Raw genomic sequence first — 25,268 nt, 5'->3', positions numbered from 1 at the left:
ACTGTAACCAATTTCTACAGAACTTCTATTGATTTAAATAATAATGATAATAATAATAATAATAATACTCAGTCAAACCTGCATCACCTCAGCTGCAAAAAGTCATAAAAATATTTTAATTAAAATATTTTATTAAACTATTTTAAAATATTTTATTAAAATATTAAATAGTACATTTTGTAAATAAAAATATTTTTTAAAATAGTTTATTAAAGTATTAAATATTAAAATATTTTAATAAAAATCTTTTAAAATATTTTTATTAAAATATATTTTTTATTAAAATATATATTTTAAAATACATATTTTTTATTGAAATATATATTTTAAAATACCGGTATTTTTTATATTATATGTTATTAGTCTTAGCCATAATTTATTGCCATATTTCGTTTGGAATAAACTTCACTCCTCAAACCAATGAAAGACAAAAACACTGTTTCTTTTCTCTTTGATTTATTCTTGGTGGTTCTTTGTTGTCCATTGTGATTCCTACAGGCCACAGCCAAGTGTGAGCCCAATCAAAAATCAGCAATGAGAAAAAAGAAGGAAAACAAAAAACAAAAAACAAACTCACACCTTTTTAAAACAACAGAGCTGATGTCGTCACATTTAGTCTAACTATGATTTATAACCGGTTTTTAACATTGATGTATTTACTTATTTATTTTCATCCTCATTTACAAAACACACAAACTCAAAGACAACAAACATCATTGTTCATTTACACTTTTTTTTTTTTAAACTTTTTTTCTGTTGTATTTAAGATTCCACAGTTTCTATACTTACAAACAATCAACTACAGATTCTACAGCACAGTACAGTGACTAAGGTGATAAATTCTTTGTTACATTTAATCAATGGCGATGCAATTTTATTGACAGAAGCCTCAAAGACCTACGTTTGTTTTTTGTTTTTTTTAAGAGTACACACGAATGTCAGCTTGTTGAGTCCGGTGTTACAAAGGCCAGCGTTTATTAATATATGTGCTCTCCCCCAGAATAACGGACAAATAACCCCCCAAACACTTATTGCTTTGTTAAATTTTTGCACTCACGATTGACTGTTGCCTAGGCAACAAGTTTAATTATACAAAAAACACACCCTGTAACGTAAGCTAAGATATGCTTCCACGTGTTTGCACTGTTGTTCTTCATTTCATGAATGATCCAGGAGAACATTCAGAGGATTAGACTGCTTAGCTTTTATATTTGTTTTATCTTTTCCATGTGCATTCATATTCTACAGATGTGCTTTTCAGAGGGGATCTGAAGAATGTCGGACTTTTTGGGCTTCTGAAGCCGTGTCTTTGCTGCAGGAAGTGAACAGGAAGTGTTCTTAGACTTCAGACTGAGTTTGTATAGCTGCAGGGCTCTGATAAGCTTCTAGGTTACATTATCTTTTATTTACATATCTTCATATGTATAACAGAGATGGTGTAATGTGTAAACTCAGGCCATACAAAATATTTGGCAATAATTAATGAGGTATGGCACACAGGTCAGATTTTGTGAGATGATGGGGATGTGTCGGTGGAGGGCTGCGTTAAAAAAAAAAAACAAAACGGAGCACACATGCTCACAACCACTGCACTCACACAGCCATGTCACTGGGTAGTTTTTGCTCTTTGTGCTCTTCCTCACAAACCTCTCATCATCATCAGGGTGCATGCTGGAGAACTGGAGGCGTTTACATTTGTGCAGGTACGACGGCGAACACTTAGTGCAACGGTTTGTCTGCTTATTGACTCTACGTATGGCTGCTATCCTACAAAATGGCAGTTTGGACAAAAACATCGTTAATCAGAGGCCTTGATGATGACGATGATGACGATGGTGATTTGGTGTTTTTTACCTACTATGAACTTGTGAGCATCTTATGTTTGATCAGGGGATCATGTAGCAACAGCTCCTGCCAGCTCTGTGTGTGCTCTTCACCTGTGTGGCAGTGAGTTCTCTAAAATGTGAATGTGTCCTGACTACATCATACAGAACAAGTAAACACAAACCCAGGCCCTCATTAACATATTGATCCTCTCCAGAGCTTCCTCAATCTGCTGATCGATCATTTTCTGAGAGGGTTAAATAAATAAATATTGCACAGAAGTTCAATATTGCACTAAGACGCACACTCACACTCAACGTAAAACACTCACTTCACACACTTCATTACACTAACACCACGTGTGCTGCACCTCTCTCCTTGTGTACCAGAATAAAAATCACTGTGCCTGGGCAGAACAGGTCGGATTCAGAGTAAAATGCTGTTTACATACAGGTTACATACACACATACTTACTTTAGTGACATGCATAACACCCTCTGAAACATATAGGAGACACACGGACTGTAGGTCTGGGAGGAGAAGGCGTTTTTGATTGAAAACAATGATTGAGTGTGAGATTTGGAACATTTTCATCAGGTTAGGAAAATGTTCGGGACTTTCACACCTGACCAGTTGGTTGTGCTTTACATCTTTTTAATATGTCTGTGATGAGATGGTTGCCATGGCAGCGCAGGGTTTTCACCGTTTGGCGTGGGGGGGAAAACTCGTCCGCAAAAAGAAATTTGAACGATGGAAAAAAAAAAAAAAAAGAGAAGAGGCGTTATAAAGGGAGAAAAGACGGCGACTCATGTCCTGATTGTAACGATAAGAAAAGCAAACCTGGAATGTTCTATTCTCTATAAAATGGCAGTTAGTCTGTACACCAACCTCAGGAGGAAAAAGTATGAGGACAAGAGGGGGAAGCCAAGAGAGGAGCGTCTTGGTTTAACCCCCACAAAGTCAAAAATGCTTCAAACCAAAGCAGGAAACGCATTTTTGAGTCCAACAAATGCAAAGTACTGGAGACCTGAAAGGTGAATCTGCTCAGAAAAGACATGGAGGAGACGACAGAGAACTCTGCAACGATGGCTAGTGGTCATTTGCATGGCTCATTATCATGAAGAGCCCCTGTTCCCTGCCCTCCAACCCCACAGGCATGTATTTACACTGAATAAAGGGGGAATAAATCTATCAATGTCTCATTTTCATCTCCAACCAATCAGCTCGCAGCTTGTAACTAATCTTTAAATAAACAGCAGTGCTTAACATCTACAGCATCAGATCAAGGTTCAGTCTGTCAGGGTTAGAGGGCAGGACGTGGAGGGCTCTTGAGCTGTTCGTTCACAGTGCGGCAAAAACTCTTCTGTGGCCCGCTCCTTCAACAGGAAGACGGCGGCACCGCACTATTGCAGCACCTGACCCCGCGTCTCTGGTAGTTTGAGGGCCAGAAAACTGCCCGCCGCCAACGCCCCCGAGGCGAACAGGATGGGCACAGCCTTGGTTATGCCGACGAACGAGGTGAAGATGCTTATTCCTAACACGGCCGCTAATTTACAGAGAGCGTTCAGGAAGCCAAAGGCCGTGGTTCTAAAAAGACAGAAGAGCAGAGAGTCAGTTATTCTTCTTCAGACGTGCTCAGTGGATCCAGGGAAATGGTGAGAAAAGCGCCTTCCTACATTCAAAGACACTGAGCTGCTTCTAATCTGTATCAGTCTGCAGGCTGCAGGCGCTCAATATGAACACAAGGTGGTGCTGCAGCTTTAAAATGAATAAATGAATGCTCTGCCTCTGGAGATACATTTTAGAATTTTGTCCCAGATATGCAGTTGAATTTAAATTTGAAATGTGTGGATGTGCAAAATCCTGGAAACAAGACAGTTAAATAACACCCTGCAAAGTCATCCGTCCCTGTGAGCCAACCAATCATCACAGGGCAACTCTGATGACATCACTTAGCACGTCACCAGGCAGCACAGTCCGCATGGTGTCAAGGAGATTTCAGGGCAAGCCTAAACCACCTACCTCTTGTCAGATGGGTAGAGCTCAACGGTCAGCACGTCCAGGGCGTTCCAGGAGGCGATGCTAATTCCTCCGAACAGGCAGAGCAGAGCGATCATGGCTGACTCGCTGTTACCGAAGGACAGGAAGAAACAGCTGATGCACGAGATCACACTGGAACCCGCTGTGGACGAAGGAGAAGCATCGCATGAGATGGAAATCTGCTGTGATCTAATAACACTAAACAAAGCACGCAACCAGTTCAGCAGTCATCTCCCCATTTCTTCTTCTTCTTCTTCTTCTTCTTCTTCTTCTTCCCCGTCACACGCCACGCTGTAATGCGCCCCTGCAGCCATGCCACCCACCTAGCATCCTCAGCCGTCCGATCTTGTCCATGAGCAGCGCAGAGACGATGTTGCCTGGCAACACTGCCAAGGTGCCCAGGAAACTGACAAAGTAGACCATGTAGGCATTATTTTCATCACTGACGTCGCTGAGCAGGCAGCCCTCTTTGTTGTGCAGAAAGGTGCTGTTGACCAGCTTACAGTTGATCAATCTGTACTTGAAAAGATCTGGAGGGGAAAAAAGGGGGACGCCATGGAAACGGGTGACAAAAAAAGAGAGAGAGGGAGGGGAGGGAAAGACAGAGACACTTCTTAAAGGTGTTTGTGGGGCAGGTGGGAGACACAAAAAACAAGCTCCTGCTAATAAAACCAGGAAATGAAAACTTCTCCAGTGTAATCACACGGTGCACTATATGGCAACCATCACTCAGCTTTAGAACTAAGCCTTAAGAAGCAAACAGGTTCCTAGTTTTTATTCAGATGAGGAGCTCATGCCAGCTCTGACCGCCCCGCTGACTGCCTGCAAACTAACAAAGGCAGTCTGGCTGATACAGCCATTGTGTCTGTGTGTGTGGACACAGCTGCCTCCTCTCTATACATGACACAGCTCTCAGCTGATTGGGTCATTTCAGAGGAAGAAAAAAGAAGCAGCTGCTTAAAGTTGATTCTGGATAAATGAAATAATCTCACAGGACGCTGAGTGAGGGGAGGACTGGAGTCTTAAAGAAATCTAAGAACATAGTCTGCCACATTTGAAATCATGCTCTATCTGTGACCAGTGTGTGTGTGTGTGTGTGTGTGTGTGTGTGTACCTGTGTTGTAAAAGAGGGTGGCGATGAAGGTGCAGTTCTTAAAGAAGGTGTTGCTGGAGGTGATGTCTTCAAAGTAACACTCCTCAAAGAGCGAATCTTCAAACACCATAGATTTCATTCTCAGGTTCATGAACCTGAAACACACACAGACACACACAAACACACAGACACACACACACAGACACAGACAGACACACAGACACACACACACAGGGATGAGGCAGAGAGACAAAGAAGCAGGATGCACAGACAGCATCAGGAGATTTTATCATCGAATGTCTGTGAACATGTCAAATCAATGTCTGCAGGGCTTTCATCCAGTCCAGCTCAGAATAAAACATGTGCAGGCCTCACATTCCACAGGGCGTTTAAATAAATGAATATGTTGGAGAAGGAAACTTGACGGACACCTGGTCTAACTCAAAATGACCCGTCCTCCAATGACAGACCGCTGAAGACGTGGAGCACTCACTTGTCATTGAAGTACTGCCCCTGCCGGTGGACCTGGTTCTCCAGGGTGAAGTTAAAGGTGACGTGTTCCACCTTCTCCTTGACAAACACCTTGGTGCGAGAGGCGTACTCCTGCTTCTGCAGGTACTTGATCATGTCAGGGAACCACACGGTCAAACCGTAGTAGCTGGAGGAGGAGAGAGAGAGAGAGAGAGAGAGAGAGCATTCATAGATGTTACTACCACTGTGTGAAAAGACTGCGACTTCAAACTAATGTTAGCAGTTAATCCCGCAGGCTGATTGGTCAACAGCACCAGATGTGGCTCCAGTTATAGCTGCTACAGCTAACGAGCTACAGAGTCTAAAGAAACTCTGTTTTACATCCTCATCATTTATTGACCCTGATCCTACCTGAAGGACATGGAGAACCACACGGCCATCATCATGTAGGTGGTGCGGCGGTACTGAGGTGAGAAGACAGTCTGGAAATTACTCCACACCTGCAGAAACACACACACACACACACAGAGAGGGGAGAGGGAACACACAAGGAGAGAATAATAAATATAAAGTCAATAAACAGAGGAAACAGCATGTCACAGAATCCCCATCCAACAAACAAAGAGATGAAGCAGCACAAACACAGACTGTCAACAAATACTCACTATGCCTGCACACAAGAAGTTTAGTTTTTGTATTCCGTACCTAGCTTAGCATAAAGGCAGCTAAAAACATGAAGCATGGTTTCATTTTAGAGAAATTAATTCCCTGAAAACCAGTTTTCCCTCATATGAGCTGCTGGAAGGTGCAGTTCAGCTAAATATTCCTGTGACTGCCGGTCCTAGCTGTGCTGAGGAGTGCAGAACGTTTTGTTTCTTACAGAATCCGGTTTGTTCAAACCGTTTATAAATTTTAATCGAAACACGTAGGACAAAGGGGCGCTGCCTTCAAGGACCATCTGAGCCCTCTTCCATCCGGGTTAGTCACCTGATGGAAGAGGGCTGTGAGTTTGATCCTCCACTTCTGGTGCCAGGCGGTGCTGTCGCTCATGTTCACCAACTCATCCATCTGCTTCACCGTTTTGATGGTGGTCACCTGAAAGTAAGAAGCACGATTAGCTTCCCTGAAAGTCACAGGTTAATGACATGCAGCTGAAAGAACTGCTCATTATTTCTCATTAAGGCAGAAACAGCCGTTTATGGCACCATGTTTTCTTTAAGTTGTAAAATCCACCGTGACACTGCAGGTATTAAGAGATTACAGGAGTTCAAAGCACATCTGTTTCTAATTATTAACATGCAGCACAGAGCTCCTAACCTGCAGCACACACACAATTAACTTCTGCACTTAAGTGTGACTTACAGAGAAGACCCTCTCTGGGTACCCTTTGGCCCTCATGTTGGTGTCATGGACCTGCTTCAGAATCATCCAGGCCTCATCATGTTTCCCATTCTGCGACAAAAAACATCAAAGAGGACTCATCAGTCAATGGAACAACCTGATGTGTGTGATCAGCTGTTGAACAGTTGCTGCTGGTCTTTACAAACATCCTGACACCAACGCTGTAACTTTCAAACGCACTCATCAGGAGAAAGTTCCCTCTGTTGGACCGTCTGGGTCACAGGAGTCATATGTGTGATGCTAAATATAGCTGCTATGTGTGCAAATGTTCACAGCATTCCTCTGTATCATCTTCCAGCATATGGGGTATCTTTGCAAAGTAACTGAAGACATGTCCGTCAGCCTCAAACCGTGCTACGGCTGGCTTCATATAACACACACTGTTTAAACTTTTTTAGCAGATTCTTCCACTTCTTTAGGTTTAAAATGGACTCAGCAGAGCTTTCTGGAGAAATTCTGCCACAACTACAAGTGGTTTCATCAGACTTTATGAAAAAAATGTACAAAACAAATCAAAAAATACATCTTTAATCCAGCCTCAATGTGAAACGCTTGGATATAACATGATGTAGATGAATGAGAGTCGTGATTCATCTCTTCCTCTGCTCTGCTGCAGCTTTGTTTAATAGCTTCAGGATTGTTTCCTGAAAATGACAGAGTGTGTGTGATAAATTAAAATAATGCAGTAACAGACTAAATGACTACGTCTGCACTGGCTCAGCTACTTGACTGTAAGGATGAAACCGTCCAGCCTGCTTCAGGATGTATGTATGTGCATATTTAAAGTCAAAATATTCCCAAACAAAAGTGTGTGAGCAGCACTTTGAAAAAGCACTGACTGTGGCTGTTTATGCATCCATGCATTCAAAATGTATTCAAATAATAACTCCACAAGGTCTGAGCGTGGTGTGAGCTGACAGGCCCACCTCCAAGAAGAAGCGGGGGCTCTCAGGCATGGTGGTGAGGGCAGAGATGGCCGCCACAGAGGGGAAGGCACACACCAACACAAAGACGCGCCAGCTGTGGAACTGATAGGCCGAGCCCATCTGGAAGCTCCAGCCTACACAGAGCGGAGAAGGAGAGAAGGAGAGGGTGGAGGTGAGACGGAGGACAAGAACAAGCCAGCGACCCTCTCTTTAATCAGCGCATAGACGCTGGATTCTCACCGTAGTGCGGGATGATGGCCCAGGCCATGGCGGAGGCGTAGATGCCACCGATCATCCAGAACATGCAGAGCCAGCTCAGATGCTCTCCTCGCTTCTCCTGAGCCAGGAACTCAGAGTAATACGAAAACACGATGGGGATGGAGCCGCCGATGCTGTGGAGGTACAGAGAGACAGGAGGATGAACATGAGGTAACAGTAAGGAGAGGAAAGAGCGGCCAAGGCAGCCAGGAGGCGAAGAGTTAAAAGTCCTTTTGTAATCATCCTAATATAATCCCAATATGTTGCATTTCAGGGCACAGAGTCATAAACAAATGTAACTTTGCATCAGTGAGGAAATTCATCCTTTCATATTCATACTGTAGCCGTTTGGAAAAGCTTCTGTAAAACATCTTAACCCTTGAAGGTCATGTTTGGATGTGACACATTCAGGGTGGGCGCCATTTTGATGACATTTTGTTACAGCCACCAGCATCCAACACCAGCAGAGCAGCAGCGTGAGAGCCGCATGCAACTGCTCCAGCTGTAGCTGTAGCATATATGTGGATATGAATCCACTGTGTACTGCCGTCCTGTGTCCTGTGATACGTGGCAGTGCCCTGATTGTCCCTGATAGGACTGATGCAGCGCTGCGGTCGTGACTGTCTCAGCTCCAGCTGCTGTGACTCATCTGACTCCTTACCCCACACCAGAGGCCAGGCGGCAGAACAGGAAGGAGACGTAGCCCTGGACGAAGGACGAGAAGAAGGCGAACACGCTGTTGATGGAGAGGGAGATGAGGAGGGTCTGCCGTCGGCCGATTCGGTCGGCCAGGCCGCCCCACACGAAGGCCCCGACCATCATCCCCAGGTACACGATCAGACCTGCAGAGAGAGGCGGACAAAACAATGATGGATCATCAGTAACAATCAGAAATAACACCTCCAACCTCCACTGACACACTCATTAGACCCAATTTTCTAAATGATCGACTCATAGAAAGTCAATCATTTACTGACTACATGATGGATGCCTTCAGGAGGTGATTAGCAATCTGAGCTAACCCTCCCTTAAAATTTAAAGATAAGTCACCACAGAGTGAAACTCCTGCAGATCTGCGTCACCTCCTGGGAGCAGGCAGGCTGATAATAGAAACAAACACCACCTTCATCAACCTAGTCTGGAAGCTAAGGTGCTAACGTGATTCATAACCCTCACACTGATTCTCACTTAGTCTGTTAGGCTACCTCCCTCTATCACACACACACAGACACACACAGACACACACAGACACACACACAATAGTTTCTGGTTCACCATCAGTGCTTCTTCATCTTCTTAACAGTCTTCACACTTCCTGGTGCCTCGCTACTGGTGAGATCACTCTGAATGAATAAGTGGCGAGCATGCAGCACCTGGCTGTGACGTCTGTATTTAATATTGTTTTAGCTATAAGGAGAAATAATGGCGTCCCCTCACCCTCATGCCTCACACTGTGGCAGCTCTGTTTATGCTATGAGTCTGTCCAGGCTGTTTTCACAGCTTTCAACAAGGTTCTGATCTGCAACAAGCTTCTCTGCCATTTTCCTCCACCATGGAAACGCAGATAAATCTGACTGCTGTCGTCCTGATGACATTGAGCTAACTCGACCTGGCAGGAGTGAAACAAGTGAGCAGAACACACACACACACAGAGTCCTTTAAGGACCGACTGGATCAGTGAGGTCGTTACCTCGAAGCAGACGCAGACATAATTGTACAAATTGTTCTCCAATGACCACACAATATGCTGCTAAATGCTGTGAAAAGGGGCACAGAGATAAGCCATTAAGAGCTGGGTCATTCAGGCAGGAAAACAAGAGAAGAAGAAGCAGCAGCCAGCACAGGAGCTCCGCTGGGTCAGCTGAGACGATCCATCATGAAGGCAGCACTCCCAGCTAACAATAAACTCAGGTGGACAGGTGGAGGGGTGTTGGCTTGAATAAGAGAGGGATGTCCTCTTCTTTGAGATTAAAAAAGACATTTTAGGGCACTAATTAAAGTGTGTGTGTGTGTGTGTGTGTGTGTGTGTGTGTGTGTGAGACGTTCCCTCTCTTTGACCTTCCTCTGTGTGTAAACACTGCACGTTCACTTCCTTCCTTTTTGTACACATTAATGTTCACAAAGACCAGATTTAAGGATGAGTATAGTCTGCCGATACCTCAGTGTGTGTGTGTGTGTGTGTGTGTGTGTGTGTGTGTGCTTCCTCCCTGGCACAGCAGAGACACAGCTGTGAGCCGCCTCTCTCGTGATAACACAGCTCATGGCGGGCACAACGAGCCAGCGATGATGATGACTGGACTGAGAAACGTCTCCGCATTGCAGCAGCAGACAGACGCACAGACGGAAAGACGACCACAGCCGCCGCACAGTTAGCATCTTGCAGTGAGAGTCCGACCACAGCGCTGACCTGACACTGCACTCCGATCATTATCTCTGCTCCTGCTGTCATCACATTTACTCTGCTTATCTGTGTGGACAGAACGCATCAGCAGCTGCACTTGGTTCAAGGATAACAATTGATTAGCAGCCCCGCCCCCTCCATCATTGTCAAGGTTGTGTTTATTCTACAGTCACATGACCGACAGGCACCAAGAGACTCCAGAGTGGTGCAACACACTGAAACCTGCTGCAGGGATGTAGGCCAACATGAAAGGTGGCATCACCTGAGTTAACACGGTCAGCTGTTCACCAACACTGGTCCATCACAGCAGGACAGTGCAGGCTGACTCTGAAGGACTACAGAGCCACAGATTAAGAATTGTTTTATTACTAATTATTGCACCTGATCGAAAAACTCATCTAAAGACACAAGCATCAACTCAACCATTAATAGCTGCTGCCATAAAGAACTAATTAAAACATTACATATACAACTGCCCTCTCTAAAATAAAATAAACACACTTCACTCTGCCTCCATCTTTCTGGTTGGGGGGTGAGCGAGCGGGGAGGAAAGACGACCAGCCTCCATTCCCCTCCCCTCTTCCTGTTACGCAACATGCCTGACTCATGCTACAGAGCCTCTCTTGCTCTGCATCTCATGATTCCTAGTGTCCTCTCTCCCCCTCGTGCTCCACCTCAGCAGCACGGTCCAAAGGCTGCTTTAACCCGACAAACTGTGGTGAAACATTAACATGTGAGAGTCTGCACACGCTCAGCAGAGGAGCACAGAGAGGATGTCATTGACGTGTCCTTGTTGTTGTGGAGCTGCAGTGTTGTGTGGCTGTTGTCAAAATGGAAGGAAGAGACCGGGGTTTTGCTGCAGCTCTGCCACACGCTGTCATTTCTGCTGGATAAGCAGTGTTAATGTGGAGATCTCCAGCTGCAACCTTTGTGCATCGCACAGCAGCACGTGCACCTTCCTCCTGAGGCCAAGCAGAACCTTTGTGTGCTGTAATCTCTTTGGAACACTTTTCTCACGGAGGCAGAGTCAGTAACTGAAATCAAGGACGAAGGGGAGACAGAGGAAAACGTCGGAGAACTACCTGCCATTTTTTTTACTAAAAAAATGGCCGCCGACCGTGAGCCACGTGAACAACTTTGCTGGATAAGCTGGGCATTGATGGAATACTCACATCTAAACACAAAGAGGTGGCGTGTGAGTGGAGCTGTACTGCTATGAAGAAGGGGAATGGTTTATAGAACCCCAGCTGCTATTTAAGTACCAGGCTGTAACAGACCTCACTGCTGCCTCATGTGGCCACTGCAGGATCTGCAGCTCCTTGTAGAGGTTACCACATCACTGAAGGCGTGGAGCTGAGCTCCACAGCCTTCCTGCCTCTTTAAGGTGTTTTAGAGCCCAAACTGTGGAGCACTCGGTGCCACACAGTGGTCATAATGTGTGTTCAGCTGTCCTTGGTGAGCAGTGTGATGGCTGCCTGGCAAAGTCAGCCTAGAGAAACTGCATCCTCCTCCTCCTCCTCCAGTGCTGAAGAGTCTGAACCTCCGGCTCATTGTAAAAGCTCTGTGCGCTTTGGCAGAAAGGGGAGAACCAGCTATTAATAGTGGTCCCCTGCCCTGCCCCCTCTCCTATGCATACACACAACCCTGCAACAGCACACACACTTCTTTTCCTCCATGTTCAACCATGTACACACACACACACACACAGACACACACACAGTACCCTGGAGCCTTTGGGAGCTCTGTCACAGCTCTGACTGGCCACCGTCCTCCCGCCCCTCTCTCATTGGCTCTCTCTTTCCATCTTCCCTTCCCCCCACTTCCTCTCCGAGGTGCTCAGCTGTCTGGAGACTCAAATTTTCTCCTCCTTTTTGCACCTCATCTCTCTCTGTCAATAACACTTTCACTTTGTCTCATCTCTTGAAACCATAACAGTGACCATCACACAAATTATGCAAGTCCAGAACAGAAATGTTTACTTCTTCAGCAACTTAACAACAAGGATAAATCCACCTAATTTTTGGAAGCAGACGTATCGGATCTGTTTGTTTACTATCACTCATTTGACAGATAAACATCATTTCTACATGCCCGGTGCGGTAACATGTCGAAGAATGACAGGAAGTGACTTTATAAAACACACAAGGACGTTTAACTACTTTTTGTTGCCTTTTAGACCGGACACAAAAGCACAGAGGTTAACGAACAACATGGAGAATTTGGTATTTAGGACTACACCTGAGAGGAAACCTGAATAAACCACTCCCACTGATGCAGTGCTGCAGCAGCTCATTGACCAGCAGCAGCAGCAGCAGCCAGCTAAAGAGAACACACTGTACTGCATGCACAAACTGGGACCAGCTTGTAAACAGACTGTCTGCATTGTTGACGATATGTATGGTCACACAGAGGTCACTGTTAGCATAAATATTCATCCTGTCAGAACGGATGCACAAAGCAGAGACATCCCCACCTGCAGGGAAACAACGTTCATCGACGTGGCAGCCAAACAGGAAACAATCAGCTTTTAATAACGGACACAGCGTCCATGTTAGAGCAGGCTGTAAAGTTGAACTCATAAATATTTAGATGTGCTCAAAGCTAAACGGAGATTATTATCTGCTCACAGCAGCCAATGACAGATGGTGATATGTCCGGACTCTGATTGGACGTTAGCCTTCAGGATAGGAAATTATTACGTGTTTCTTTATACAAGCACACAAAGACGGGCCAAGCTGCTACAAACTACACACACACAGACACACACAGGGAACCAGGTGAACTGAAGCAGAGAACACTGTGTTAGCTGAGGGTTCGATTTAAGATTCTGCTGCTGCTCAGAAGCTGCACAGGCAGTTGAATCTTAAATAGCTGAAGTTCCTCTGCCAACGAGGCCGTAGAGAAGCAATTACTGGGAGCTGAGCTGAGCTGTGAAAGGTAAAGGCTGAGATAAGACAGAAAAAAGTGGTGGCTCAAACAAACAGGGAGACACGCTGTGTGTGTCCCCTGCTCGTATTATTATTTTAGAAGAAAGATATCTGGACATCTTACCCAGCATGCCTTTGTTGGGTTCAGATAGACACATGTCTTTCTCCGCACTGGGCAGCACAAAGCCGACCACGAAGATCTCCACGCCGTCCGCCATCAAGGCCAGGCCCAAGACGAAGTAGAGCGTCCACTGGAACTTCCCGTGGCCGCACTCCTGCAGGATGGTCTCGTACTGCTGCGCCAGCTCCTCCTGGTCTTTCCTCCTCTCACCCTCGTAGGCTGAGAGGTCCCTGAACTGCTGCGCCTGGGCGGCCGTCACCCCGTCCATGCTGCCGGCCTTGCCGGAGTCGGCCCTTGGGATACCCTGGTATTCGCCTTCATAGATCTCGTCGTCCTCATCGTGTCCCTCGGTGGAGTCGCTGTGGCCTTCGTCATCATTGGCCCGGCTGTCACTGCGATAATATCCACCATCATTGCTCGGCACGCCGCCGTAGTCATCGTCGTCATCTTCCTCCTCGAATCGTTTATAAGAGCGCTTGGTGTATTCGTCTGCCATTTTGTCCACGCCACGCCCCATCTTCTTGCCGACCTGCTTCTTGGCAACTTTGGCAATGTCCTTGGCTCCGCGGATGAAGTCCTGGCGGTTGTCTCTGTAGCGGCCGTCGTCTTCCATCTTGGATGTGGTGGCGGTCGGTTGCTGTTTGGAACGGGAGGTATCAGGAGCGGCCCAAGCACATGAGTGTGCGGAGAGGGATTAGTGTTTCAGCACCGTGGACAGCTCCCTGCTCCACTGCTGCTGCTGCTGCTGGAGAACTCGCACACAGCGACACCTGCAGGAGGAGAGCAGGCGGTTAGTTAGCATCACACACATATTGCTGTTTGCATGTGAATGTGAATATGCGGCCACATTATTGCACCGACTACATTTTGTGTTGTGCTACTCCTGTTGATCCATAATTTACCATCAGGACACCCTGCTCCATCTCCCATCCATCACCGTGATGCTGTCTGTGTCCATGCTGGACACAAAGTACACAACACCCATGAATGATGCCAACTAGGCCACGCCTCAAATATTGCTGCTAAGGGGTAGATAGAGGGGGAGGGATGAAGGGGTGAGGATAGAAGAAATGATGAGTGCATAGAGAAGTTGTGGATGAGTGCTTAAAATGTGGAACCCCAGTATGTCTCTGTAACTCGAGATCCGAGCCCCCTGGTGTTTCGGTGTAGAAAGAGGTATGATAGAAAAGAAGAGATGAAAAGGGGTTGGGAGGGTTTTGGGTTTTCAAACGAATTCAAGCAGAGTAGGGGGGGCAAATGCACCTGTGTATATGATGAGAGGACGTGGCCTGTTCCTGAACCTGAACCCACCAACGTCAGAAGGCTTCAAATCTAAGCGTTGTTAAGTTCTTTGTTGTATATTATAAAGAAGAAGAAGAAATGAAGAAATGATTGCTTCATTTTAAGCAGCCACAAGCTAAAAGCTGTCGACTTTTTAAAAAAACATGCCTCCAGGAAAGTGTTTCTCTGCAACAATGACACATATCATGCATGTATGTGCTCAGGAAGCCAAGCAGAGGTGAGACAATGGCTCGAGGAGAAAGTCACTGCAGCTGGAGAAGTCATTTTAGTAGCTTTGAAGAGACAAGCAGCAACTCGGCAGGGTGGGGGGGCAGTGTTCAGCCTGAGGGAGCTGCGACAACATGGCTGAAAGTGCAGCAGTCATTTCAAAAGCCACGTTTCCCCCAGACGCATGTATCATCCAGCCTCGACTGTAAGGATCAATAAATCAATGAGCCATGTAATTAAAATCAACATAGATGGCGGCACACTGACCTTATTACCCCGCTCATTAGAAAGAGTGCACAGTGATATTATCACAGGAAGCAAACAGCAGATGTAACCAGAAAGGAGGAGGCGGTGGGAGGGAGTCTTTGAAAGCTCTCTGTGTAGCCTCAGGGGGGCTGAACAGACACAGACTACTGCCAAGCTAACATCACACGACCCAAAGGTCTGCCGGGACAGCTGGGTTTCTAAGAACCAGCTCACTGTACGCCAGCTGACAGAGACACCAACGAAGAAGCGAGAGAGGGGGAGGGCGCAGCTCCTCCCTGAAACGAACAGGGCACCGAATACAAACATCACCCGAGCTGGTCCAGGATAATATCTGGGCGCTGATGTTTAAAATGGCAGACTTCCTGCTGAGTGTTTGGCTCTACGATGCTTTTATAGTTTTATATTTATGGCTGATCTTTGCCTCAGTGTTTATCACTCCGAGGGCCGCGCCACATCACGAGCAAACGTTGTGAAAGACATTTGGTGCCTCGTCATCGGCCTGGCTCTCGTCCTCTGGACTGCTCAGTTTAATTTCACACTGACACATTTGTGATGCAGCGGCCTCTGATCTGCGCCTCTGAAGCCATCCTGAAAGTGATCGATCCATTAAGAACGTATTAAAGGCTGCATCAGGTGTGGCGGGAGCTCCACCCTGCTGCAGATCAGATGGGTCACTTTCCTGGCAGACGTGATGTCTGTGTTACCTGTGGTTCAATAAACCTTCACATTAAAGCATCACAGATACAATCTGTGGAGGGAAAAAGGAAATGAAGAGAAGACAGCGAGGCATGATGGGAGGGCGGCATTTCTAACATGTCTAAATGCTGATTCATCTGCAGAGAGCCGGCTGCACGCTGAAAACACTGTTCAGGCGGGAAAAAATAAAAAAAATCCATTTCTGTGGAGCGACAGCAGCGGGTGAAAATAATCAATCAGCTCAGTCTGTAGCTGTATCACTTCTGACATTTAGCGGCACACGCTGCTGCATTCGAAGACAGATTACAGGGATGGCACGTGTGTAATCCTGGATCCATTGAGTAAGTCTACTTTCAGGACTAGTTTGGTTGTGGTTCATATTTACGATTGATACCTGTGCTAACCTTTAGCTCCGTGCATGAGCAAATACCACCGATCTCCTCGCCCTCATCCCCTCCCTGAATTCATAGTTGTATGGTGCTTTTATCACCTTCTGTTTGTTGGTGCCATCACATATTTCCCATTTTAATGGAATATAATTTCCAGGGATTCATTCTGCCTCAGTGTACAGTATTGGCAGCGCTCTGTGGTCTGGTGCAGAAGAAGAAGAATCATCTCTGCAGTGACTCAATCATTCTTCTCTTTTGGAGGAGTCGGCTCACTGACTGGCCCTCCTTCATCACCATGGTCACAACCTTTGTACCATCTGAGCTAAAACTAACCAGCGCATCACGGTCTGATGATCCTTTCAAAGCTGGAGAGGAGGCCTGCCATGGGTTCATGCTCCGTGGCTTCTCACTGCAGATACACTTTATATATATATTATACATCTTTGAAAAGCTGCTGTGCTGTGATGCTTTCTGGAGTTATTATCAAACAAAGTATTTCTCCAAACTGCTCTGGCATCTCTAATGAAGTGTAAATTGATAATAAATTAACAGTTGCTAAGGGAGGGGGAGCGAGCAAAAGCCCAGGCTGCTGATGAAAGACTTAATTATGTAATCCCATTTTCTTCCAGCAATGAAGACGCCGGAGGGACGCGAGGCAAAGCCTCACATACACACATGTGCAACATACAAAAGGCAGCCTAAAAGCACGCTAACAAAAGACAGCAGAGGAGAAAAACAACACGGGAGCTAAAGGGACTGATGCTGCTGTAGAGCTGCACGGCCGTCTGCACTGCATCCCGTTAACACATCATCTGGGATTTTAGTATTAAATCTATTTAAGGCCATTTAACTGTTAAATGAAAAGTAGAAGGGTCGAATCAGGTATCCAGTGTATCAGACCAAGACCAAGACCACCTCCCTCTGTCTGTCCAATCTTTAGCATGAAGCTTAACAATGAAAGTATTGCAATGACAACATGCAAGATGGCAATGTGGAAGTGTTTAAAATTTCAGTTCATGCTCCAGGCTCTAGGGGCTGGCTCCAGACGTGAGTCAATCCCCAAAGAATCCCATGTTAAAATGTCAAATAACAGCTGAAATAAACATGTTTACAACCTACAACAAAAACGGGTTTGGTTGGTTTTTTAAGAGCTTTCAATGACAGCACAAGACTCCTGCTTCTGCAACAGCACGCCGCCTCTTTGCCTGTATTTGGAGTTTAGGTAGACTGTGACGCTGCCAACATGGCGGCGGTCAGAGCCTCCCACAGAGACTCAAAACGACACTTCATAAACCTCCAGGTGACGTCACAGGAAGCTTCATCCATAGTTCTTTTTTACTAGCGAGTTCCAACACCAGTGTAAAAACACCACTGCTAGCATCTAGTCCGTTTCCTTCTACTAGCTTTAACTAACGTTACATGACAGAACTGACCACACGACCACTTCACTGCTCTACAGTAGTTACCCCAGCAGCCACCATGACTTTCAGCTGCTTATTCCACTATTAAAAAGTCGGCATGTACAGTTTGGACGAGCCGTTTTCACATGTTAACATAACAGCACGATGGTTTTCACACACTTCAAAAACAAAGCCATCTTTGACTCGGACCCTGAGCAGGAGGGCGCCAGACATGTAAACAATGTTCGACCCAACGGCCTTAAGAATTCAATATAATGTGTGAATAATGCAGAGGAGCGCCGCTGCTGTTATTCCGAGCTGTGTGAGTGAGAATATTGTGTGTCATCTGTGTGCAGTTCGTCCACATTTTAACTGTTTACCTTTCACAGGAGCGCTGGAGATTCCCGGCCGCCACTGAACGAGTCATAACAACATTAGAACAACTGACAGGGAGGCTCTTTCAACAGCAGCTCATAAACACCATTCATAACTCCCACTGAGAGCTTTCAGCATGTATCAATTACACTGCTCAATAAAAAACTCTCAGGCTCATAATAGACTTCCTCCTCATCTACGTCAGCCTCAGCAAGGCATTTTATTTAGTGGATATATATACGACAGCCATTTAGCAGCAGAGGGCATTTGGCAGAGAGAAGATGGATGAGGAGAGGAAAGCAATGAAGAGCTCATGCACACACCGCAGCCATCACCTCTAAACCGATCTATACACTGAAGACGGTCTCTGAATAAACCAGCAGTGATGAAACTCCGTCAGCTCAGGTCATGTTCCTGACAGCGTGAGGCAGATTCTCTCTGCTCATTCAGGACACAGATCACTGCTCAACTCGAATATTATCCAACATCTTTACATGGCTGATGCATGAGCACCACGCTGTGTTTGTCCTAAAAGGCCGGGTGCAAATATGCAGCTACATGAGCATTCATTAATCTGGTATGCAGTCAGTCTATCACAGTTACATGTAAGGCCAGAGCACATGCAAACTCCACACATTCACTGAAATGTAAATTAAAACTGTTCAGGTGTTCCTCAGCCTCAGGGGCCTTGGAGAACTTCAGGGGATGTGCAGCTTTAGGAGGATTTTTTTTAGAACTCACAGTCAGAGAGTCTGGTGCCTGAACCTCCTGGAGGAGACCCTACTCCCTAACATTTCCACCAGTCCATAAGAATAAGCACAGGTTAGGAAAAGGACGACCAACTCCATCTTATTGGTTGTTCCACAGCAACCATATCCACAACGGTTGGTTGCATGTGTGTGTGAGATTGTTTCTCTGAGCTACAGATGGCTGGTAACGTCATGCAGCGCAGCATTCATTTCCTTCTTTACATCTTTGATTTCTCACTGTGGTCAAATTGACCCCGAGGCTCGTCACAATCCTGATCCACATGACGTACTGATGACGAGGTGTGTATGGAATACCGTATGACCAAAAACACACAACTTAATATTTATCTGATTCAATATTTGTCTACAGATATAAAATAAACATGACATAAAATCCACTGTTGGAGGCTGATGTTGTCAGATTCGTTGCTGAAACGCCTTTTTGGCACAAAACTCTGTTGCTTAGCAACACCAAGCACCACAGTCAGCCTGATGGAAGGTGAAGTCTCTGTCAGAGTGATTTCTGAAGTCAATAAAGTGACATTTCAGCTCCCTGTGTTCCTCATATTTATGTGAATCTTCAGAGGAAGCTGCAGCAGACTCTCAGGCTGTGTGACGTCTTCATTTAGTCTTTTTTTTTTTCCCCCCTCTGTGTGTTGCATTCTGGGTCAGGTCAGCACGACCCACACGCCTGCACTGTTTGAAGACTTCTCCCACAAGACTCAGTCAACAAACACCTACGCTCATGTTGAAGCGTGCTGTCCGCTGCCATGACGGCTCAGCCCACAGGAGGAGATTACATTCAGCCGTATGCTCGCTTCAGAAAGCAGCAGCTGACTACATATAGTGACATTAACTGTATGGGGACGCCAGACGGACGGAAACAAGCTGTTTAAACTGCTGCCAGAGTGATATAATATATAATAATTTAGATTTTCTCTTCTTTTTGCTATAAAAGTGAAATTCAACTGATGAATATTGTGAAGGGACATTTGGCTAACGGCTGTTTGACTGGTTGAGACATCAGCGTAGGACCTAAAGGGTCCAATAGTGTGAGTTCTCTAATGTTTGCTCCCTATTCGGACTCCACAGTGGGAGTGTAGAGCCTGCTGCAGCTTTGTTTTCACAGAGTCCTGGACAACTCCACTTGCCCCGTTTGGTGCTGACAGAAATGAGAAAGTTCACACTGGGAAAATCAATACGGCTAGAGCAGGAATCGGGCCATATCCTGATATATCCAGATAGTCTGACGTGAATCTGGATATCCTGAATGATTTCAATCCACCTCTCGGAGGTGGATCTCGCCGGATTGGCTCAAATCTAAACGCAAATACAGCTAACGAATCCCACGAGCGTCGTCATACTTCCAGGTTCACGGGGACAGTGTCCGGGTCGCGTACAAAAGCCGTATGTAAACAACAGTGGAACTACGACAGCTTGACAGCCTGAGTTGACTGCTGTGTTAACATCAGCTCAGCTTCTAGTTTCTCCTCCTCACTGGTGGAGCAGTGGATCCACTCCACAGATCAGGGTTGTTCCCTACGTACAGTTTCTTCTTTTGGGTGCTTGTGGATGAAAAAGAAAATTCTGCCTGTTCTCTTGTTAAAGTGATTTATATTTGCTCTCTTTCCATCACCCTGTGGGTGACAGGGGTCAAAGGTTAAATCAGTACATTGCTCCGACACTAATCAAAATAACATGAACTCCTAGAATGCTTTTGCTGCCCTTGGTAAAAATCATTGACTTGTCCTCTGGCTGTGAGCAGGGTGAGGTTGAAGAAGCATTTTTTTCCATCCACCCTCATCCATCATTTTTCTATCAGCCACTCTGGTCTGAGCATCCTGGGGAGTCCTGGTGGGGCTCTGTGAATAATCCATCAATTATTCATGTCTTTCTGGCCACGAGGACGGCGGTGTCAGAGTCGGCTCTGTCTCAGTGCTGATGTATTGGCGCGATAAACCTCTCGTCACAGCGGCCTCGGTCCAATTCCTGCTCCCCCCTCTGCACTGACATCTGCACACTCACACAGGAAGTGACAGTAACCCTGCTGTACCATGCTCCTGCACGGCCTCAGGCCCATCCAGGCTAAAGACATAACAGCAGCCTAAGAGAAGGGTGTAGCTCCGCCCCCCCGGCGCTGGCCTGTGCATGCACGAGTCCCCTCTGGGAGAATCTGCAGCCTCACACATCATCCCTCCCCTTGCTCAGTGTGCACTGTCACCCTGGTGGCACCGCGGCGGCTAGCAACACCGTGTCAAACACCGTGACGTCAGCTCCCTGCATCCATTTTGGCTTCGCTCGCTGCAAAATGGACTGAAGAGTCAGACTGAGGGCAGGAGTTCAAAACCTGCAGCACAAAGACGCTGCCAGGGCAACAAGAGTTTGTCGCAGCTGCTCACATCACAGCTCAGCTCGTTAGCATTCAACACTTGTTCAACATTTCCTCAAGATGATTCTGTTGTGAGCGGCACTGCAGGTGAAGGAGGGTCAGAGGGTTGCTAATTAAGCAAAGCTGAGGTTGAACTGATGGAATAAAAGGCTGAATGTAAAGATTTTCCCTGAGCAGGAAATTAAAACATCACTTACAGACATTAGAGCCACACTGAGTTTATTCTCTACAGGTCTCAAAAATACAGTGTTAATTTTGGCAGCAATTTCTGATTTAGTTTTTATTTTAGTCTTGTGACTAAAATGTCATTTGATTTTAGTCACATTTTAGTCGTCAACATTTTTTAACTAGTCTAGTTTTAGTCGACTAAATCTGCCGTGGATTTAGTCGACTAAAATTCTATGATATATATTTTTTCATGAAATAAAGTTCAGTCATGACCTTCCTCATGAATCCTCCATAACTACAGCAAAACACTTCAGTGACTTAGAAACAGGTCGCATGCTGTAAAACCATCAGCAGTGGTGTCTTCATTTACAGATTTTGTCACGTGTATCTTTGAACAGAAGCTAAGACTCGTTTGTTGTGTTTTTACCGCTGACAGTCGCTCCGCACGGTTTGAACCGTCCTGTTTGTCTTGACATCAAACGTGTCCGTGTGTCTGTTCTTCTCCTGTGTTGTGTTACCATGCATGAGGACGCCTTCTTCCAGCATCGCGGCGCAACGTCCTTACACAGAGAGATCACTTCTGATTGGCTCTCTGCCGCCGTCTCCTGATTCGTCCCTTCCACAAACAAAATCTGCTCTGATTGGATCTTGTCTCCATCAATAATTTCGTCTCGTTTTTATTCGTTGACGAAAGTGTCAGTACATTTCGTCTGCGTTTTTGGCACCGTGCGTTAGTTTTTATTTAGTTATCGTCTCATTTTTATCAGCAAAAAAAAGGTCGTTAACGAAAACTATGACGAAAATGATTCGTCAACAAAATTAACACTGCAAAAAACAAACATTCTGCACTCCTCAATGCAGCTAGGACGCCATGACTGACCAGCAGTCACATGACAAACATTCAACAGGTGCTTTTTGGCTCATCTGCTTTCTATAGTTGATTTTACACTTCTGTAAAGCCATCAATCCAATCTGTCACAAGTTTCTCTGCTGTTTTCTCAGCTACCGAGGTGATGAGTGGACACGTGTGATGTGCACTAAATGTTACATTTTCCAACACTGCCACAAAAAAAAAATCAAACAAAAGTAAAAAAAACGGAGATGACACACTCTGCGGAGGAGCTGAATTCTTCCCGACACCCCCAAGAATATGCCGCAGGGATTACAGGAGCAGATTATGACGCTGCTGTAGGCAGACTGTAGCTCTTCTCTCTCAGTGAACGCCGGGTGTGATGATTTTTTTTTCATGTGAATCAGACCTACACCACTACAAGCTTTGCTCTCACTCCCCTGTGCATCGACGCTGCTGTTTATGTTACAATGAAGTGTCCCAGCTCATTACCGACAACCAGTATTTAAATTAGCAGAGCAGAGGCGTCATTTTGTATTAACAGTTCGTTGTTGAGACAATGTTCTACAGACAGAGCCCACATTAAAGGACCATGATGTCATATTAAAGGTGAATAATGTGGTACATCCCTTTAAAAAGGAGGGGGCGGCAGGCAGACACCTGCCCTGGCACGCTGTCAGCGGTTAATGGAGAGCTACTGTATGTGCCTGACACTAATCGCTGCTTCCTCCACGTGGAGACGAGGGAAAAGGCCATCGATTATCTCTCAGTCTCGCTGAATCTTTAGCAGAGAGGAGGCCAAAACCGAGGCTGCACAAATGAACCTCACTCGTCCAAATGTAGAGGAACAGCTGTGCTAACTGCCACATGGCTGCGCTCCGCTGCCTGCGTTTCAGCCGTTGCTCCCAGCTATACAGGAGAGGCGCGCTGTAACTTGTGACAGGGCTAAAATCTCTGCGGGCAGAGCGGAGCTCGGCCCAATCAGCGGGGGTAGCAGGCAGAAAATGAGAACACCAAACAGAGCAGCTCCCTCAGCTCCTCTGTGGCTTCCAGCGCGCTAAGCTGTGTGAACGGCCTTAAATGGCTCTTTAATGGTTACTCAAACTACACAGGAAATAAAAAGTAGAAAACAATGACCCATTCTAACCAGGACAAGACAAAACGTGCCACACGCACCAATAAACAACAGTGATGGTTCGCTCCCTGGACTAATGTCTCATTACATTACACAATGATGTTAGCACCAAAACTTGCTAATATTAGCTCGTACTGCAAAGCTGCTCGCAGCTGTTAGCATGAAAATTGTACAGATTTTGAAGGACCGGACTGATTCAACACAGTTTGTGCTGGGTGACATCTTGGTTGTAGCTTGGCATGAACCAGCTAGCATAGGTGGAAAAGATAGACTGTGTATAAATATGGATGACGTGACAGTGACACCTACAGGTTCCTGTGAGAGGCCACGACTGCCGCCATGTTGAAAGCTAACAACAGGAGCCGCTGCCTGTCACTAAAGGCCTCAATCATATGAAATACAAGAGTTAGGTGGACTCCATGTTCAGAGAGCTTTGGGTGACATGAGGTTCATGCATCTTCTGGAGTCTTTAACTCACGCTTGGATCTGGTTTTTCTGCTTATCTTAGCTCCACATATGAAGTTGGACAAACAGCTACAGTCTGTGTTACATTCTGAACTTGTATTGTGGCTTTTTAGGGCCTGCTGCTTTAGAAACACCCACACCTGCACCCAAACGCACAAACAAAGCCTCCAGAATAAAAGCCATCATACCGGCCGGCCTCAGGCGGTCCGCCTGGTGTTCTCTCCACCAGCAGCGGCTTAAAACCAACAAGAGGCAGCCAGAAAAATAAAGATGTTATCGTTGTTCTGTGTTTTCTTGCAGGGCTATCAGGGGCTGGCAAACAATAAAGCATGCACTCAGAGGGCTGTCAGTGCTCCTGCAGGTCTGAAACAGGAGCTGCTCCCCTCCTGTGGGCTGGATGCATAAATAGCTCAGAAGCTGAGTGAGCTGCAGTGATGGCTGCCACAGGGACGAGACATCACGCATGCAAAGTTACAGAACGCAGAGAGGAGACACTAATATGTATCTATTTATATTCATTTATATCTATAAGTCACAACATCCCTCCTTCAAACAGCGCAGATGAACAAACGGCCGCTCTCTGCTGCTTCACAGCGCAGAAGAACCTCCCATCACTCCTCCTCCGTCACATTCTCCCCGCTGGGTTTCTACAAGGTCATTTTGGCGCACGACGCAGGACAGAACAGCCCGGACACACTCCAACATCAGCTGGCCTGATGCTGCGCGGTGAATAAAACATCACGTTTATGTTTCTTCTGAAATACAAATTAATGAGAGGAGGTGGAACAGGAGGCAGAGAGAGAGAGAGAGGGGGAGAGAGAGAGAGAGAGAGAGGGGGAGAGAGAGAGAGAGAGACAAGGGCATCTGTGCCAAACACCGCCGCTGATTAGCCTGAACCCCGGATCCATGATTTGCAGCCACTTTAAACACATTAATCACAGTTTTAGCCTCCTCCTTCTCCTCCTGCCTCCTCTCCAGGTGACTCCTCCGCGCTGGAGGTTTGTTAAATGGATGGAGGCAGATGATCAGTCCTGGCGCACAGTCCCTGCACAGAGGCGCATTTTACCCCCAAAAACACACAAGCACCCAGCCCGAAGCTTCGAAATCCCGTCTATCTCTTTCTAATGAGCTCTATCAGCGAGCGCGGCTCCGGGTTTAGGGGTCACCGCGTTGCGCAGCAGAGGCCAATCCACTGGAAAACCTGCCTGCACGTCCTCCTGCTCCTGCACAAGGAGAGCAGCCGCAGCCGCGACTGAACGAAGCTCATCACTGACGCGAAATTCAGTCTCATAAAAGGAGGATGGATTGTTTTCTTACCGATGAGGAGGCCGGCGCGGTCTGGGGGGACCTGGACTCGCTGTGTGTCCGTGCAGGGAGTCACCCCGGCTGCTTTGAAGCAGAAACGGGTCCTGCG

At 46.3% G+C, this 25,268-nt stretch overlaps 1 protein-coding gene across 1 annotated transcript; it reads right to left on the bottom strand.

Annotated features, from left to right (window-relative positions):
• Positions 1–470: 470 nt before the first annotated feature.
• Positions 471–25,268, bottom strand: sv2a (synaptic vesicle glycoprotein 2A). Its single transcript, XM_028426279.1, has 13 exons — positions 25,172–25,268; positions 13,466–14,232; positions 8,675–8,855; positions 7,996–8,147; positions 7,756–7,889; positions 6,791–6,880; positions 6,416–6,523; positions 5,840–5,928; positions 5,451–5,615; positions 4,979–5,112; positions 4,188–4,394; positions 3,847–4,006; positions 471–3,411 (listed from the first exon to the last, which is right to left on the bottom strand). The coding sequence occupies exons 2-13, from the start codon at positions 14,073–14,075 to the stop codon at positions 3,228–3,230; spliced, it is 2,214 nt and encodes a 737-aa protein (XP_028282080.1). The 5' UTR covers positions 14,076–14,232; positions 25,172–25,268; the 3' UTR covers positions 471–3,227.

This window comes from Parambassis ranga, chromosome 16 (assembly GCF_900634625.1).
Source record: "Parambassis ranga chromosome 16, fParRan2.1, whole genome shotgun sequence".
In the NCBI taxonomy this organism is placed as follows: domain Eukaryota; kingdom Metazoa; phylum Chordata; class Actinopteri; family Ambassidae; genus Parambassis; species Parambassis ranga.
Note: the sequence above shows the minus strand (reverse complement) of the source record. Positions and strands in the feature narration are given on the sequence as shown.

Bases quoted from the DNA above. Each gene is read 5' to 3' on its own strand.
- sv2a (XM_028426279.1), bottom strand. From the start codon at position 14,075: ATGGAAGACGACGGCCGCTACAGAGACAACCGCCAGGACTTCATCCGC. The intron at 5,616-5,839 runs GTAGGATCAGGG...CTCCTCCTCCAG, and splicing joins TGGTTCTCCATGTCCTTCAG to CTACTACGGTTTGACCGTGT. The intron at 3,412-3,846 runs GTAGGTGGTTTA...CTGTCTTTTTAG, and splicing joins CTCTACCCATCTGACAAGAG to AACCACGGCCTTTGGCTTCC.